This window comes from Rhamphochromis sp. 'chilingali', assembly GCF_963969265.1.
Source record: "Rhamphochromis sp. 'chilingali' genome assembly, chromosome: 6".
Lineage (NCBI taxonomy): Eukaryota > Metazoa > Chordata > Actinopteri > Cichliformes > Cichlidae > Rhamphochromis > Rhamphochromis sp. 'chilingali'.
In genome coordinates, this window is record NC_137933.1 from 15453962 (window position 1) to 15471894 (window position 17933).

General features: G+C 41.1%; 1 protein-coding gene across 1 annotated transcript; it reads left to right on the top strand.

Moving 5' to 3' along the window:
• Positions 1-1275: 1275 nt before the first annotated feature.
• On the top strand, positions 1276-17660 carry LOC308398119 (cell surface A33 antigen-like). The gene is given in 12 exon segments (XM_080884558.1): positions 1276-1384; positions 1579-1732; positions 3518-4438; positions 6722-6795; positions 12750-12839; positions 13460-13632; positions 13739-13879; positions 13881-13959; positions 15865-15883; positions 15885-16027; positions 16283-16399; positions 16503-17660. Coding segments are annotated over 8 exon segments (837 nt in total). The 5' UTR covers positions 1276-1384; positions 1579-1732; positions 3518-4438; positions 6722-6795; positions 12750-12799; the 3' UTR covers positions 16628-17660.
• Positions 17661-17933: the final 273 nt, after the last annotated feature.

Genomic DNA, 17933 nt, shown 5'->3' on the forward strand with positions numbered 1-17933 from the left:
AGCAGCATAGCGCAATGAATTCAATTCATATTTGTAACCTACATCAACAATTATGTTATGATAAATTACGTAATAACTACAGCAGAAGACTTACCTTTGTGGAAATGCTTGGAGCAGACTAACATGTGAGCTGGAGTGTTCTGAAACGTTATATTTGGTCTGCAATCCAGGCCATCCGTCGGCTCTTTATTACTTCGGAAACATGGCTTGAACAATTTCTCTTCCACGACGTAATCCGAAAAAGCGATCTCTTTACCTGTCGGCTTCCCGTGGCTGTCATGCGACCGGCTATTGCAGTTAATAATACAACAGCTTCTTGCCATTATTTGTGTTTCTTTTTATCGCTGTGTGACTGTTTTCATGTGAAAGCCTGCGTGTGCTAGTACCGCTTGCCACGAGTTCCCAGAATCCTTTTCGGTTTTACCCCGGAAATGACATCACATTTTCAATCTCTAATAGAGGCCTTATAAGAAACAGCTGCACTTCACTACCACACGGAGGCATTTGGCGTTCCTTTCCCATCCAAGGTGGCCGAGAGCATTAGGTGGCTAAGCACTGCAGAGCAGTCTTATTTCTTCAAGGAAGCTGCACATTTTAGTATTGCCCTTTAGAGAGTGTTAAGTGGGACTATTGCACGTTTTTTATAATGTGGCATGCGGTAGGGTGGACCTTGACGACTGCTTCCCTCTGTTTTGTTACAGGATCGTGCCACACTGCTGCTGCCTTGTTGTACCCTTATTGTTATTTTATGGTCTTGACTGGCTCCTTGTTTTATGGTCTTTTTTCACTCTGATATATTTTAATCATGCTTTGTATAAAGAATTGTATCTTAGTTTGTATTCGTTCTTGTTTTGTTTATATCTATTTTACTGACTTGTTTAATGTTTTTTATGTTTTGTGTTTTTTACTACCGTTGTATATAGTATATTATCTTACTTTTTTTTTCATTGGTTGTACTTATTTGTATTTTTGTATTTCCTTCTGATATCTGTACCTGAGCTAAGGTAACGCAAAAGAATTCCATGTCGTGGGATCAATAAAGTCTTATCTTAGGTACAGCCACTTGTTGTGGGGCTAGGCACGTGAGATGGAGTCCCCCCTGATGCATGAGGTTGTACACACTGGGAAATGGGTAGATTGCACCATTTAGATTGCAGTGAGTGTAAATGACCCAGACTATTTGTTTATTTGATATTTTTCAAACAGTTAAATCCCTGAACGAATTATACCTTATAATATAGATTAGACTCTTATTTTGAAATTCGGAACGGGCAACTTCCGGGAAGGAAGATCATACTGCTACTGCTTGCCGCAGAAAAGGTTAATGAGAAGGTTATCGTTTTCCATCCATCTTTAAATTAGCATCTAGCTGGAAGGCGAACAGGTATGTTTGTGTGTTGTACTTGTTGTTTGCATTTCGGACAATTTGTAAATGTATTACTTGATTGTTAATAAGTTTATGAGTGATCTAGCAGGCTGATGCTAGCACCTCCTGTGCCTTTTCTGTGAATTAATTAGCACAACGGAAACGTGGTTATATCAAGTGAATGTTTATTTTGTTTTATGTCATGATTACAGCTCTTACGATGTGTCTATGGTAACTTGTGAATAAATGGGTTGGAATACCCCACCATGGTCCATCCGTAACGATCATTGAGTGCATCGTCTGAATAAAGTCCGGCTGGAATGCTACAGTGAGAGTGACAGTGAGGTTTGCAATGAAACTACATGGGTGAGTAATTGGTGGCACCTTCGGTCACTGCTCTCTGTAGGTTGCCTCCTCACGTGGCCAGTCTCCACCATTTTGTTTAGTTATTTTACCAAGCTGTTATTTTAACTGGGGTAGCACTGTGGCAGCCAGCCTTGTCTTTTTAATTAATGTTTGTTAATTAATGGTCCTGCATTGTCAGCCCTGCTACCTTAAGAGGTTCTCTGATTTTATAGCTCTATGCTTTTAGTAGTTCTTCCTAATAAATTTTGATTTGGAAAATTGACCTGCCTCACCTCTGCTTGCTAATAACGAGCCTGTGGGGCTTTTGTAACTAGTATAACATTTGCATTGGCTATAGAAATCTCTTCTGGGGTGTTTCAAGTGGCGTTGTCAACATCCTTTAGTCACCTTTACTGGTTATCCTCCTTCGCGCCACCACACATTCAAGACTTTCTTCAAAATGTAGCTGGCACACTCACAAACCTGCGTTTGAAACGTTGGCTAATAGAGCAGTATAGTATTGCAACATGGCATTTGGGTCTTCTAACTAAAAGAGGAACATAAACAGTTTCATCATTGCCAGACCTGGCCCACATCTGGTTGACATACACCCTGCCATGACACCAGTCAGTCAGAAGCGCCAGCTTGATGCCGGATCTACGGAATACCTGTTTTCTATGAGCCTGGGCCACATACACCAAACCACAATCGAGCCAGATATGGCATGCCATCACATAAACGGTGCCATCTACGCCAGGCCTGGCCCATATCTGGATGACACCACTTACCATGTCAGAAGTCAGCCAGCAGTGCCGGCTTGACACCAGATCAGGTCCAGACTTGGCTGCTACAGATTCCACTACAGATTACAGAATACATGCCCCAAAATGTATTTTGTAACGTATTCCGTTACGTTACTCAATGAGAGTAACGTATTCTGAATACTTTGGATTACTTAATATATTATCATGCTTTTTACAACTACATGAATGTACTATTGCTGTGTGATTTATTACTATTACTGAAGGTTATTCGCCATACATACACCAACTAGATTTTATAAATCTTAATATAAAATGAGTAACAGTAGGTTGACATTAGGTAAGGCTGCACTTTTTGCAGCGATCTGGTATAGGAAACTATTCCACGGGTATATAAAACAGGTCCGCGGCTCCGAACCGTAAAGGCGTAAAACCGTAATGTGTAATGCGTCGGGCACATAGCTGAAAACTAGCTTTACTTTACTTTGTTGTCTGGGTCAACTTTGCTAGCGAGAGACAGAGAGAGGCGTTGAAAGATTGCTCCAACGGAACTTATTGTTTTGGAGGAAAACACGAACACAGTTTACAGTCGAGTCTTAATAGCGTACTTACAACTGGGCTGGTCAGGCACTCTTTTTTTTGGCTGCAGTGGTGTTAGTGGAAAATGATTCTATGTTTCTTTACCTTCTTTTAAATGTACAAAGATGCCTTTTGTCTGCCCTTTGCCTATGGTTAGATTAGTTTAGAATTATCCTTTTAGACTTTCCCAGCGAAGACATATTGTTTTGGGACATATTGTTTTAGATTGTTTTATCTCTCTCCCAGCTCTCTGCTGACGAGGCTAGCACCACATATGGAGTTGTTTATTTTATCTGTTTATTATTTTCTTATCCTGTTCTCACTGTCTCTGTGATTTGTGCCTATAAAAATGCCAAGCCTCTGTTCATGGGTGTGAGTTGTTCTTAACAGCTTACCCGTGTACACGTTAAAGCATAAAAAGTAACTTTGTCTCATTGTGTCTTTATTTCTCCTGGGTCTTTTGCAGAGTTTTCCCCCAACAAGTGGTTATAATTATATTTACATGCTTCCAGCTCCCGTTTCTGGTGGGTGACAACACCAACTTTTCCACTCTCCTTTTACTCCCTCCCTCGCTCACAGACACATAACGGGTATGGCAGTCCATTCTCCCTGCAGCATGGCTACACTGCCCATGAGGCTACATGCTTTAGGGCCATGCCTGTAACACTCTGCCTGTTGCCTTCATATTAAATAATTTTTTTTTTAATTTAAAAAAATAATAAATTTTCTTGACATGGGCCGCTAGATTGAGACACAGGCATTAGAGCCTCTTAATACGCGTTTTGTTTGGGTTTCCACCAGCGTGGAATTACCCCCCAAAATAGAGAGAGCATAGCCTAATATATGAAACAGGAAAAGACCGCCTTATAATCCATTTATTTCAACAAAGTAACTGTATTCTGAATACCACCCTTTTAAACGATAACTGTAACGGAATACAGTTACTTATATTTTGTATTTTAAATATGTATCGGCGGTACATGTAATCCGTTACTCCCCAACACTGCTTATAAATACAGTAAGCTAACTTTATTAAAGATCTTTTTTAAAGTTCCCTTGGTGACAGAACAGTGACCTATGCCTGGTGCACTCTTAGCGCAATCTGCTGTTGATTCTGTGTTTGACATCCCACTGTGATCACATAGTAAAGTAATAAACACTAGATGGCAACAGAATACAACCAAAATGAGCTGCACTTCCATTATTATCAATACAGTGATTACTGAGCTTTTAACTGAGTGTGAGAGACCGTGCTTTATTTTCAACTGCAATTTTAATTTAATTTTATTCTTCCTCACCGTGGTTTTGACTTCACTGCTGAGATCCATTGTTGCAGACGCTACAAGGTGCGCCTGGGAGCCTGCTGTGTAAAGCTGCACAACTGATAGTGAGCATGGCAACATTTGAACTTTACTGACTTCACTAACATTTGAAAATCACTGACTGATTACTGGAAGAGGCAATAATTGGTTTTAACTCTGTGTTTTTTCTTTGCTGTCCCTATGCCTTGTTTGCTAATGTTTGCTTTGCTACTGCAGTTTACAGTTGTGCTGTATATGTCTGTACCCCCCCCCCCCCCCCCCCCCCCCCCAACCCCGTTTTAAATCAATAAAATGTTGATCACAAAAAAAAAGAGCTAGTGCCAGCCAAGGCTCAGTTTTTTTGCCGTGGATGAGGCTTGTAAATATTGGCCATACCTGGAGAAAGCTGCCAGTGTGCTTCCTGGGCCCTATTTCAGGAAGCCGGTTTAGAAAACTCAGAGTGAAAAACGATACTCAGGGTTGAGTAACCCCGAACTGTCCAACTCGGAATATTCGGTTTCAGAAAGGCTGATAACAAGTAGTTCAATCAACGCGGAGTTGCTTTAACCCCAAGTTAAGCGCGCGCACGAGGATACATAAAGCCCTGATTAGTGGAGCACAGATTAAGCGAGTCACCATGGAGACGGAGGGAAAGAAGGCGCGGTCAATGTATTTTACAGCGCTTGAGGCCGAAATTCTGATGGCAGCATATGCCGATAACATGCAAATTTTGCAGGAAAAAAGTAACACAACCTCAGCTGCAAAAAAAAGGGAGCATGCATGGCAAAACATAGCCGACAGAGTCAATGCGTGAGTGTTAATTTAAACATTGATCTAGGGATTTCCACCCATTTAACACGTTATTTTATTATATGTTATTTTTTATTTTATACATTTTATTTTGTGACGTGATGTGAGCGCAGGTGCAACCCAACAGGCCCCAAACGTTCCTGTCAGCAAGTAAAAATGAAATATAAAAATATAGTCCAAACAGGTAAGGTGTAATTGTATTACGAGCCATAGTGCTTGGTCTGTTTGTCCCATGTAAATCAATTGCAGTTAGAGGCTACATTAATTTTCTTTCTGTAAGCACTTATTGAAATTATCTGAGCACATTACAAGTACATATTTGCTTACTCTGTATGCTCAAATGTGACCCGTTATAGCCAACAGAAAAAAAGTGGAGGCCCGAAAAACAGGTGGGGGTCCTCCACCACCACCCCTCACAGAGCCTGGCCACTTGGCTTCCACATTTGTGATAATGTTGGCAGCATCACATATGATCTTCACAGTGCAGAGAACACAAATTAGCATCCATTACTATAATGAAATAATTTGTTAGTTTGAAATGCTACAGGGAACTATGTACCTGTGCATTAATGCTGTGGAAAGACTTCCTGTTCACATAGTCGCCTTCATTTACTGAAGGAGCAATGATTGGAATGTGAGTGCCATCTGTACAGCCAATCACGCCTGGGAACCGTGAAAATAAATGTAACATTTAAGTAGTAGTTCAAGTATCACCACATCATGAATTAAGTTTTGTTCATCCTGCTACCTGCAATTTTGTGGAATCCCTCTTTGATGAATCTTGTGGGTCTATGACCGGGGAACACCACAAACGAGTGCAGGAGACGTTTCAGTGCAACTGTAACATTCCTGACTGCCCGACAAACGGTAGCCTTGGAAACGTGCTCAGCGTCATCAATATTATACAGAAAGCTCCCGTTTGCAAAAAACCGAAGTGCAATACAAATAATATGTACAGAACTGAGAGCATGTCCGCGATGTGTCACATGAGCAATATTAGGCCTGAGGATGTTATTCAAATAAATTATAGATTGTGCTGAAAAACGGTAACGTTCACACAGAAAATCATCAGGAAATGATAAAATGTCCAAACGCGCTCTAATCACTCTCCGGAGAGCTCTGCGGAGAATTTGGGCTTCAACATCTACTGGCTCTTCAAGGAAGGGGCACGCCATGTCTGACACTTCCTACAGTCAGGTTTCCGACACAGAGGCGGAGAACGTCAGGGTTAGTTGAAGTAAACCTGCTAGGGAGCAGGTTAGCTTCACGGAGTGTATCGTCATAGTGACTCACTCAGAATTAATCTAAACTCGCTTTGTGAAACTGAAAACCCAGAGTTTTCGTTAACTCAGGGTATACTTACTCAGAGTTTGCACTAAACCGGCTTCCTGAAATAGGGCCCTGCTCTTCAAGAGATGATAACAATGAAACCATTCCTGTGTGTATAAGTACACTGTCAATATCAAAGTGAAGTTAATGTGTAAATTGACTATTCAGCATTTACCATCCCTACCGCTTTTGAGTTATCATGTTGACTTTTTTCTCTTCCCTCTCTACAGAAAGGAAAGGTGTGCCTGGGGAGAAAGGTGATGCAGGCTCCAATGTCCAGGGTCCCCCAGGGGTCAAGGGATTAGTAAGTACCTTTGCAGAAGTAACACAATAAAGTACAAACACATTCTATTGTTACCAACCCTGAAATGATGTGTGCTAATAATGAATAATTATAAACTCTGGTCTTAAAAAGAGATTAACTAAACCAGCTAAATGACTGAATCACTGGGATTGTGTTCAACTGAGTCATGCACAACTGCAAGCTTCTCATTTTAAGGAATTGGGTAACTTCAACATAATTGTGTGATCTTGTGATCATTACCAGCCTTGAGTGAAGAAAACATGAAGGCAGCAGTAATAAGGTGACTGACATCTGTAGGAAATGACTGCTTCATTTGGAAGTCAGCAAAAGACTGACAGTAGAGCTCAGAAGAGATAAGATAACTCTTTATTGTCATTGCACAGTCATACATAGTACAGTAGTACAATGAAATTGGAAAACTGTCCTACGTCGGCACTACATATAACACAACACGACCCGAAACGACACATCACAACACAACACAAACAACACAGTATAATAACTTAGTAATAAAAAAAGAAGTGTATTTGTGTTGAACACTGTTATTATTGCACATTAATTGTTATTGCACCTTGTTATAAATATAAATATTATTATTGTTACTGTTTTTACCGTTGTTACCTCCCCCCCCCCAAAAAAGTCCAGGTAGGTAGCCAGTCAGGTCAGCTATTTGCATTGATTAGGGCTATTGCCCTGTTGTAAAAGCTGTCCTTGAGTCTATTTGTTCGGGACCTCAGCAGCCTGAACCTCCTGCCAGACGGCAGCAGCTTAAACACCCGGTGTCCTGGGTGTGTGCAGTCCCGTAGGATGCTGCGTGCCCTCTTGAGACAGCGAGTGCTGTACAGGTCCTTCAGGGAGGGAAGAGGATGTCCAATGATTTTTTGGGCCATGTTGATGACCCTCTGGAGTGCCTTTCTGTGTGCTGTGGTGCAGCTGGAGAACCATACACCGATGCAATATGTCAGCACACTTTCAATAGAGCAGCGGTAGAAGACAGTCAGCAGCTCCTTCTTCAGGTCCATTTTTCTGAGGATTCTCAGAAAGTGGAGACGCTGTTGGGCCTTCTTTAAAACCGCAGAGATATTAGAGCTCCATTGGAGGTCTGTGTCTATGTGCACACCCAGAAACTTGAAACCGGAGACCCTTTCCACACACTCGCCATTGATGCTGACAGGCTGCAGCTCAGACTTCCTCCTTCTGAAGTCAACTACCAGTTCTTTTGTCTTGGTGGTATTGAGGTCCAGGTTGTTATCTACACACCAATCTGACAGCCTCTGAACTTCAGCTCTGTATGCTGTCTCATCTCCCCCAGAGATGAGCCCCACCACGGTGGTATCATCTGCAAAGAGCTTTGAACAGGTTTGCTGCATCAAAAAGGAAAATAATAAGGTGAGATTGGCTCTCTCTTCTCTTATTCAAATCTTCACTCATGTTTTAAATCAGCTAAGAAATTATTCACTTAAGAACAATTAGGGAGCTTTCTCACACAAAACTACTACCAGTTGATGGCGCTTAATAAGAGATGTTTTCCCAGTGGGATCAGTAAAGTCTTGCCTTAAACAATGTATTCGCACTGCAACCTTAATTGCCATGTTTCTGTATTCAGTGCCAAATAGTTTAGAAGTATATATTATTTTCTGTCTAGTTCATTTGGCATTGTAACCTTAACTTCCTCAAAGATAATGAAATTGCATAATCAATGGTGGAGAAGCTTCTTTTTCTTCCATGGTATAACATGATGCTGTGAGAATGTTTGTTTCCACATGTATGATAATTCTTATATTGTTTATTGTGCTTACTGTATCTGGATATCCAAGTTTATTTTAAACTGTACAGATATTCATGTTTACATTAAAGATTTTCCAAAGCTTTGACAAGAATTTGTTGCTGTGTAAAAAGAAAATGACAGTGTTGGATATTATTTCTTTTGGTGTATGGTTTCTTTGTTTGTGTTTTTTGTTTTTTTCTTGCTAAAAGCAAAAGCAGTGTAACTGAATCTGATACACTTACTTACATTACCTGCATTAAGGCTTTGGAAAACCTCTCCAGATGTGCAGCAGACTTGAGCGCCACAGAGACAAGCTGTCCTAAGATTTTTAAGTAGCCCAAAAACACATTGAGAACAAAGAGCTTCTGGTCATCAGAGGTCCTCATCAGTCTGGGTAGGGAGGTGGCCAAAGAGTGGAGATTCTCAGATAAGTGATCAGTGAAGGTCTGAGTGCCACTGCTGCCACTGTGTCTCTGATTCCTCTGGGATACCTCTCTGAGAGTGACTTCACACCTAGAGGAGAAAACAGCACTATCAGTAATCTTGTATCCATTAATTATGATTCATTTGTTTCTTTTCTTTATAAAAATATCAATCAAATCAAACCTCTCTGACTCCAGATACCACATCATTAATTGCCCCCACCAGTGCTTCTAGTAGAGATCCTACACACTCAGTCAGTGACCGACCACATCTGGCCAGCAGCTGATCGGCCAACTCCACCATTGCCGGCCTAACCCTACAGTGCTGGTGCACTGAAGTGCGCGACATTATCATCTTGAACAGCACAGACAGCTTCTCTGCCGTGTTCTTCACCCACTCTGGTGTCCGAAGGACTATCAGCTGTCCGATCCTCCCCAGGTCTGCAGAGGGAGTCTGATACGACTCATTGGACTGAAGCTGGACATCCTCCATGATAATCCTCCATGCTGTCAGGTGGACAAAACCTGACAGCAGGTGATCACATAAACCGATCACTGCAGTGCATTTGTCCTATCATATTGACACATTTTCCTTCAGTTCTAGAAAGAGTGGTAACTCGTAATATAGCAGAACACACAGTCGGGGCTCTTATTACAGTGAAATCGCAACTTTTAGATTTGTTTCTGTTGTGTTCCTCAGATTTACCAACATTCGCAAAGCTATGCTTCCTCTTTGTCCTTCCGTTGTCACTCAAATATCTGGAAATTGTTTCTCTTGCTTGAAATAGGTGGCATATAAAGTGTGACTTTCAAAATGATCTTTTTTCCATATCTTATGCATCTTGCATGTGTTTTTTTTGTTTGGTTTTGTTATTGTTGTTGTTTTTTTGTTTTTTTCTCTCCCCCGCAGGGGGTGAAGCTGCCCGTTCCTGCCCTGGCTCATACCTAGGGTCAGCATGGATGAAGAATCCCTTGAGGCAGCCATCACTGCCTATGGTGCACAGTTGCAACAGGCGGAGACAGCCCTGTCTCTTGACCTGGACCCCACCCAGCACTCAGACTTGCTCAAACTGAAAGAAGATCTCTGTCAGCTTATAGACCTCAGGCCAGACCCTGAGGCCAGCCTGGTGTTTGAAAAAGAGGTGACCACTGATGCAAACGGCGGTCTTGATGCTGAGTGTGCTGCTTTCTACTCTGAACTCGGGGAGTCTTATGTAATAGCTCAGATTTCAAAGAGAGGACTAAGGGCGGGGGGGGGGATTCCTTCGATTATGAATAAGGACAAGAAGAGGTCGAGGAAGGAGAAGATGCACTTAGTGGTACCAAAATAAGAGCGCTCTATCAGATGACATGGGGAACATTGGAGTATCATAGTGTCATTGTAGTGGGGGCAGAACCACCAGATGCGCACCCCTTAGGATGAAGAGGACAACGCTACTTTCATTTCATTGTTCACTCAGAAAACTAAACTGTTACTCTACGATTGCATAAAACTGCTTGATACACCATGCCAAAGTTTTCAGCCACAGCTTATGATCCAACATCTGTGTTCTCAAATGTATTTCCTCACATTGAAGCTAATTGAAGCGTGAGAAATACCAACAGCTCAGAAGAGGTCGAGAACATGTGGAGGGTGAAGGTAACAGTGGTCGCAGCTTGGGAGTCAATGCACTAGGTGCAGTGGCTGAATGTTGAGAAGTCAAGAATATTAAAAGGCACAATTATGTAAATGCAAGTATTTTCCATGCTGTTGGAAAAAAATGGGCTAAAAATAAATTGTTTTTTTGTATGACACAGTATTTGTAATTAAATTACCTGTTACAGTTTCAAGAATAATGTCATGGTCCTGGGTCAGTTTGACCCAGCGTTTTGTGTTTCCTTGAAGTTCATTTTTGTGCCTTGTGTTTATTCTGATTTTGTATTAGTTTAGGGTTGAACCTGAAGTTTAGTGTTTTATCAGCCCTACCCGTGTCTGTCCTTGGTTCTCTGTTCGTGTCCCCGTGTTGTGTTGTTATTCAGTCTGTGTGTTTCCTGCTCTACTTTGAAGGCTTGTGTTCTGGATTTCCTGTTCTATTCTGAAGGTCTGTGTCTGTTGTCATTGTGTTCAGCTTGTGTCCTCCAGTCATCATGTGTATTCAGATCAGCTGTTCTTCCCTCCTGTGTGCGATTACCTTGTGTGTGTGTGTGTATATATAGTGGGTGTCGGTCTGTGTCGGCTCGTCTGCGTTCTATGGTGTGTCGTTCCTGTCTCTGCCCCACACCCCTTTTGTATGCTCTCAGGTTTGTCATTTAGTTCTCCCAGTTTAGGTTTCTTCAGTTGTTTTGTCATGCCTCACTGCCTGTTTTTGCCACTCCACCACTTGTAAATAAATGTCACTCGAATCATCAGTCTCTGCCGCATTTTGGGTCCTCCTTTTCCTCCAACACCGCACGGCTCACCCCGCCAGCCGTGACAAATAAAACATTATATTAACAAAAGGGACATACTCCTGTCTAAGAAAAAGTCACTATTGATCAATATTTACATGTTTAACTATTTCTGGTCTATATGTAAATGTCCCTAACAGGGTGGAACACATTCAGAGGCAATGGTTAAGAAAACTACCTGTATACTATTTTATCGAGCCCTATGCTTGACCATAATGGATTTCATATAGTTAAACGTGTCAGTATTGAAAAGAAATTATACAAAATATAAAACATAAATCTTTTTTTTTTTTCTTCAAAAGTTATGAAGCTAAAATGTTGCCGCAAAAAGGGACTCACACAGCTACAGTGTCATCTGACTGTGGCTTCACTGCCTTTAATAGCTGCTGGTAGTTAAATCATCCTTACAACCTGTTAGTTGTGTTCACCAGTTTTCTTCCTGTTGCTCGCCTTTCTTTCGTTTTCTTCCTTGATACGTCAAGGAAAAAAGACACGACTTAGCGTGCATTAGCAGTCGCCTTGATGTAATAAAGCAGAGGGTGCAGGAAGTGAAATCAGACAGCCTCCACTAAATCTGATGGAATCAAAGTTCAGGCACTCAACTGATTTATTTAGTCGATTTCATGATGACACTGTAAATTTAAAAAAAATGAAAAACAAACACAAATGTTTCATTCCAGTCTTGAAAGGACCCATCCTCCCTCTGGCCCCTGGGCAGTCTTGTTGGACCTATGCCTATGATGGTAGAGTTGTGATATTGGCAGGTCTGTTGACTTTCACAATCAGCATTTTTTTCCCTTTTCTTTCCTGGCTTCAAAGAAGCCAGTCTTTATTAGTGTCATGTGATTGTTCTTCTGAGAAAAAAAAATCATCCCTACAAGTGTTGCCTTCTTCAAACAGAGACATTATCAAATGATGGAGGTTAAATAATCGATTAATCAATTAAAGCTTTAAAAAATAAATTAAAAACAAACATTTTAATTCAAGTGAACTATTTGATGGCTGTGCGCACTCTGAGAGCTCTCAAACCCTAATTCTGATCCAATTAAACATTAAGGCTTACAGCAGATTGCAATCAGATATAAAAAAAAAACATCGTACTGGTAGAACTCTGGGTTAACTAATAAAGCAAAACGATAGGCTTCGTATAATTATCTCACTTCATTGTTAAGGACACATGTTTCAATCAAAGAATAGCCCTGAACAGATAGGTATATTACATTAAAGGAAAAGTCACACTCAAGTGGGACAAACAAATGTTACCCGAACAGCAGAGGGCATACCCAGCAGGTACAACATCACTCACAGGGCAGTTTCGCTTCCCTTTTATTTTACAGAAAACAAAGAAGAGTCAGTGGGGTTCTGCTTAAAAAAAAATTTGCTTGCCATGGAGGAGAGGATTTTTCCATGTACGCTTCTGTGTCTATGTAAGTATTCATCTAATAATATTTCAACTCTTTCCTCAGAACCTCACCGACATCACTGTAAAAAAGGAAACTGGCCTAAAAACCCTGCTTAGAAGTGATCCGTCTTACTGGTGGGCTTTAAAGTACTTGTTCAATAGTCAAAAACCAACAAAGTAGAAATAAGACGCCTTTAAACCAATTTTGCCAGACTTCTTGTTATCATTTTTCGTTTATCTTTTGGATTCAAGCCTTGCTTTAAAATTTAGCTAGCACACAGAAGAGGGTTTCAACAGACTGTTATGAGCATCATGATTCAGCAGAGGAGATTTTAATGGGGGTTTTTTTTCCCCAAAATCAAAAATAAATAAAGTTTATTCTGAAACTAAAAAACAATAGTTATTTTAGAGCATCGCAACTTTTCAAGCTTGGTTTATAAACTGCAGATGATTATTGTATTTAGTAGGTGGGTGTGAGGGTGGAGTAGTAGGTTTTCAACTTTGATTTTCTGCTGCTGAACGATTATTAGTAAAGAATCCATGAAGACAAATGATTCAATATCAGAATGTTGTGTTTTTATACATACAGGATAGCTGAGAGTGCTTTATATTGATCTGTCTGATTTGTTTGTATGTCCATCACAGTGCTGTCAGGTGTCGGTGCTGTTACTGTTACCATCCCCCAAAGTCAGTATGAGTATGCCAGAGGGGACAACATCACACTGCCCTGCTCCTTTATAACGACAGCTTCGATAACCTCCCAGACACAAGTCGTCATCACTTGGTCTTCTTTGACTCAGCAAACTACCACTGAAGAGGTTGGCATCTACCTATCTTTATGACTCTCTCTAAATAAATATTAAAGTCCTGAGATGCAAACATGTCCTTGTGTTTTTTACTCTTCTTCCTGTCATTTTCTAACAGACAGTGATCGCCACCTACTATCACAGCGCTATCCCAGCTACTGATATAGACACTGACTATGAAGGTCGGTTGTCCCTGGATGTAGATGTCACTCAGGGAAAGGCTAACCTGAAGCTTTCCTCCATCTCACTAGCTGACAATAAAAAATTTTGAGTGTCGTGTGCAGATCCCAGGTGACAAGAAGGGCAAACAAACTGCCATCACAAACTTGGTGGTTCTAGGTACAGAGGGGCAAAAAAGTATTTAGTCAGCCACCGATTGTGCAAGTTCCCCCACTTAAAATGATGACAGAGGTCAGTAATTTGCACCAGAGGTACACTTCAACTGTGAGAGACAGAATGTGAAAAAAAAAATCCATGAATTCACATGGTAGGATTTGTAAAGAATTTATTCGTAAATCAGGGTGGAAAATAAGTATTTGGTCACCTCAAACATGGAAAATCTCTGGCTCTCACAGACCTGTAACGTCTTCTGTAAGACGCTTTTCTGTCCCCCACTCGTTACCTGTATGAATGGCACCTGTTTGAACTCATCATCTGTATAAAAGACACCTGTCCACAGCCTCAAACAGTCAGACTCCAAACTCCGCCATGGCCAAGACCAAAGAGCTTTCGAAGGACACCAGGAAAAGTATTGTAGACCTGCACCAGACTGGGAAGAGTGAATCTACAATAGGCAAGCAGCTTGGTGTGAAAAAATCAACTGTGGGAGCAATCATCAGAAAATGGAAGACATACAAGACCACTGATAATCTCCCACGATCTGGGGCTCCACGCAAGATCTCATCCCGTGGGGTCAAAATGATCATGAGAACGGTGAGCAAAGATCCCAGAACCACACGGGGGGACCTGGTGAATGACCTGCAGAGAGCTGGGACCAAAGTAACAAAGGTCACCATCAGTAACACACTTCAACGGCAGGGAATCAAATCCCGCAGTGCCAGACGTGTTCCGCTGCTGAAGCCAGTGCATGTCCAGGCCCGTCTGAAGTTTGCCAGAGAGCACATGGATGATACAGCAGAGGATTGGGAGAATGTCATGTGGTCAGATGAAACCAAAGTAGAACTTTTTGGTATAAACTCAACTCGTTGTGTTTGGAGGACGAAGAATACGGAGTTGCATCCCAAGAACACCATACCTACTGTGAAGCATGGGGGTGGAAACATCATGCTATGGGGCTGTTTTTCTGCCAAGGGGACAGGACGACTGATCCGTGTTAAGGACAGAATGAATGGGGCCATGTATCGTGAGATTTTGAGCCAAAACCTCCTTCCATCAGTGAGAACTTTGAAGATGAAACGAGGCTGGGTCTTCCAACATGACAATGATCCAAAACACACCGCCCGGGCAACAAAGGAGTGGCTCCGTAAGAAGCATTTGAAAGTCCTGGAGTGGCCTAGCCAGTCTCCAGACCTCAACCCCATAGAAAATCTGTGGCGGGAGTTGAAAGTCCGTGTTGCTCGGCGACAGCCCCAAAACATCACTGCTCTCGAGAAGATCTGCATGGAGGAATGGGCCAAAATACCAGCTACTGTGTGTGCAAACCTGGTAAAGACCTATAGTAAACGTTTGACCTCTGTTATTGCCAACAAAGGTTATGTTACAAAGTATTGAGTTGTATTTTTGTTATTGACCAAATACTTATTTTCCACCCTGATTTACGAATAAATTCTTTACAAATCCTACCATGTGAATTCATGGATTTTTTTTTTTTCACATTCTGTCTCTCACAGTTGAAGTGTACCTCTGGTGCAAATTACTGACCTCTGTCATCATTTTAGGTGGGGGAACTTGCACAATCGGTGGCTGACTAAATACTTTTTTGCCCCACTGTAATATGTCAGCTGTCGTTTCTTCCTTTATACATTATACGATGTTACACTCTGATGTTTAACCTTTATATGTTCTGATATGTTGGTTATTCCTAATGCAATGAATTATCGAAAAGAGTGTCTGTGCATGTTTCAACACTTACTGTATCCTGTATATGTATGTTTTTAATGGTCATAATGATTGTGGGCTTGCTCCTGCTGTTCAGAGATAAAACTGTTGCTGAGTCCATCTCGTGTACGCCTTGCATTCCATTACTAAAGTAATCACACTACATTTATATTTGTCTTCTTTTAGTGGCTCCCTCTACACCCGTCTAAGATCCAGGGAACAGCACAGTATGGCCAGAATATCACCTTAACCTGTGCGTCTGCAGGAGGATCTCCAATGCCCACTTATAGCTGGAAACGTTATTGTGAGCATATTCAGCCTGTTCCTCAAGACCCCCAAACCACTAACAGTAAGTGACACTTTGATCCTTTAAAATCTTTGCTAACAAGAACAAATGTGGACATGATCAGAGAGACGCTACGCTTGGTGTACAAGTGAGGTTATCTTTTGTTTCACAGCCAGTGTTTGGTATTTATTATTGAAGGATATTAAACATCATGAAAGTGAGCAGTCAGATATACAATGTCACTCTTCTCTATCAAAGCCTCTATTCATTTATTGTATAAAATTTGTTATATATCAAACCACATTTTTTGTGTTTCAGAGGATGGCATCCTGTCAATGTACAATATCTCCAAAGATACATCAGGATTCTACATCTGCACCTCACAGAACAAGCTCCGTGCTGCTACCTGCAACCTCACCCTCTCGCTCATGCCACGTAAGAGAAACATGTTTTTTCATAGAGAAAATTCTACAGAAAATTATTATGATACATACCCCTGTTGTTCCCCCTGTTAACTTGTCTGTCTTCAACCCTGCAGCATCCATGAATGCTATTACCACTGGAGGAATAATAGGCAGAGTTCTTGCTTACCTGATCTTTCTCATTATCATCATCATCATCATCATCATCATCATCTTCTTCTTGTTTTGCCAAAATAAATAGCAATGAGAAGAATTACACCGCAGGGTTATGTTCCTCGTTCTGGAAGATTTAAGCATCTTTTTAAATCATTTTTTATGAGATGACTGGGAGAAAGAAGACACTTCAGGATCCTTTTCAGAGGTGCAGGGACATTCGGTGCATTTCTCCCCCCCCCCCCCCCCTGTTCTTTCTTACCCCCACCCAAAAAATATATATATATATATTTTAAAAAGTCACGTATTTGTCTTATGATGCCTTTACTGCAACCAGACCAGAGTCTGAGACCAGAGTCACACATATTTGATGAATGTTTCTTTTCCAAGCTGTACAGAAAGAGGACAATGCGACCAACACTGTGTCATTTCTCTATATATGAGGTTTGTTCTTTTCTTGTAATTAAGGAATTTATTACTATCACACAATTTTACCACTAGCCTGTTTAATTCTTTCTGTGTGATCTTTCTGTACATGCATTAGGTTTATCTGTGAACTGTGTACAAGTGTGACTTCGCTGCCATTCACTCTGGGTTGGTCACATTCTGATGTGAGTCATTGCTCGATTGCGTAAAGGCAGAAACGTTGACTACCTTCAGTTTTCTATCAAGTGCTTTCTGTTTCTGTATTTTTTTAAAAAACCACAGTATTAGGGAAACAAAAATTAGAACTTCTACTTTTCTTTGACTGTATGAATTTCAGGACTCAGTCGCGTTTAGCTGCTGCTAACTGCATGGATTTCGTTTTCCGATTACTTAATCCCAAGAGCATCAGGAGAGTGACCAGATACACGAAATGGTTATTACTGTCAGCCAAAGTACTCTCACTAACAATTTATCCCCTGAATTATATTTGCATGTGTTTATGCACAAGTTGGGGAAGCAGTGTATAGTAGTAAAACAACTGTCTGACTGTGCAATTGCATTAGGCTTTCCAATGAAGTGTTTGCAACATCTATGTGGTTTTCGTTTTTTATGAAATAAATTTAAAGAAGTGGAAAGTGTGAGGGTGGCTGTTCAAAAGGAAGATGGATCGATTGACAGATGGACCTCACCTAGACTTACAGTGGGGCAAAAAAGTATTTAGTCAGCCACCGATTGTGCAAGTTCCCCCACCTAAAATGATGACAGAGGTCAGTAATTTGCACCAGAGGTACACTTCAACTGTGAGAGACAGAATGTGAAAAAAAAATCCATGAATTCACATGGTAGGATTTGTAAAGAATTTATTTGTAAATTAGGGTGGAAAATAAGTATTTCGTCACCTCAAACATGGAAAATCTCTGGCTCTCACAGACCTGTAACGTCTTCTGTAAGACGCTTTTCTGTCCCCC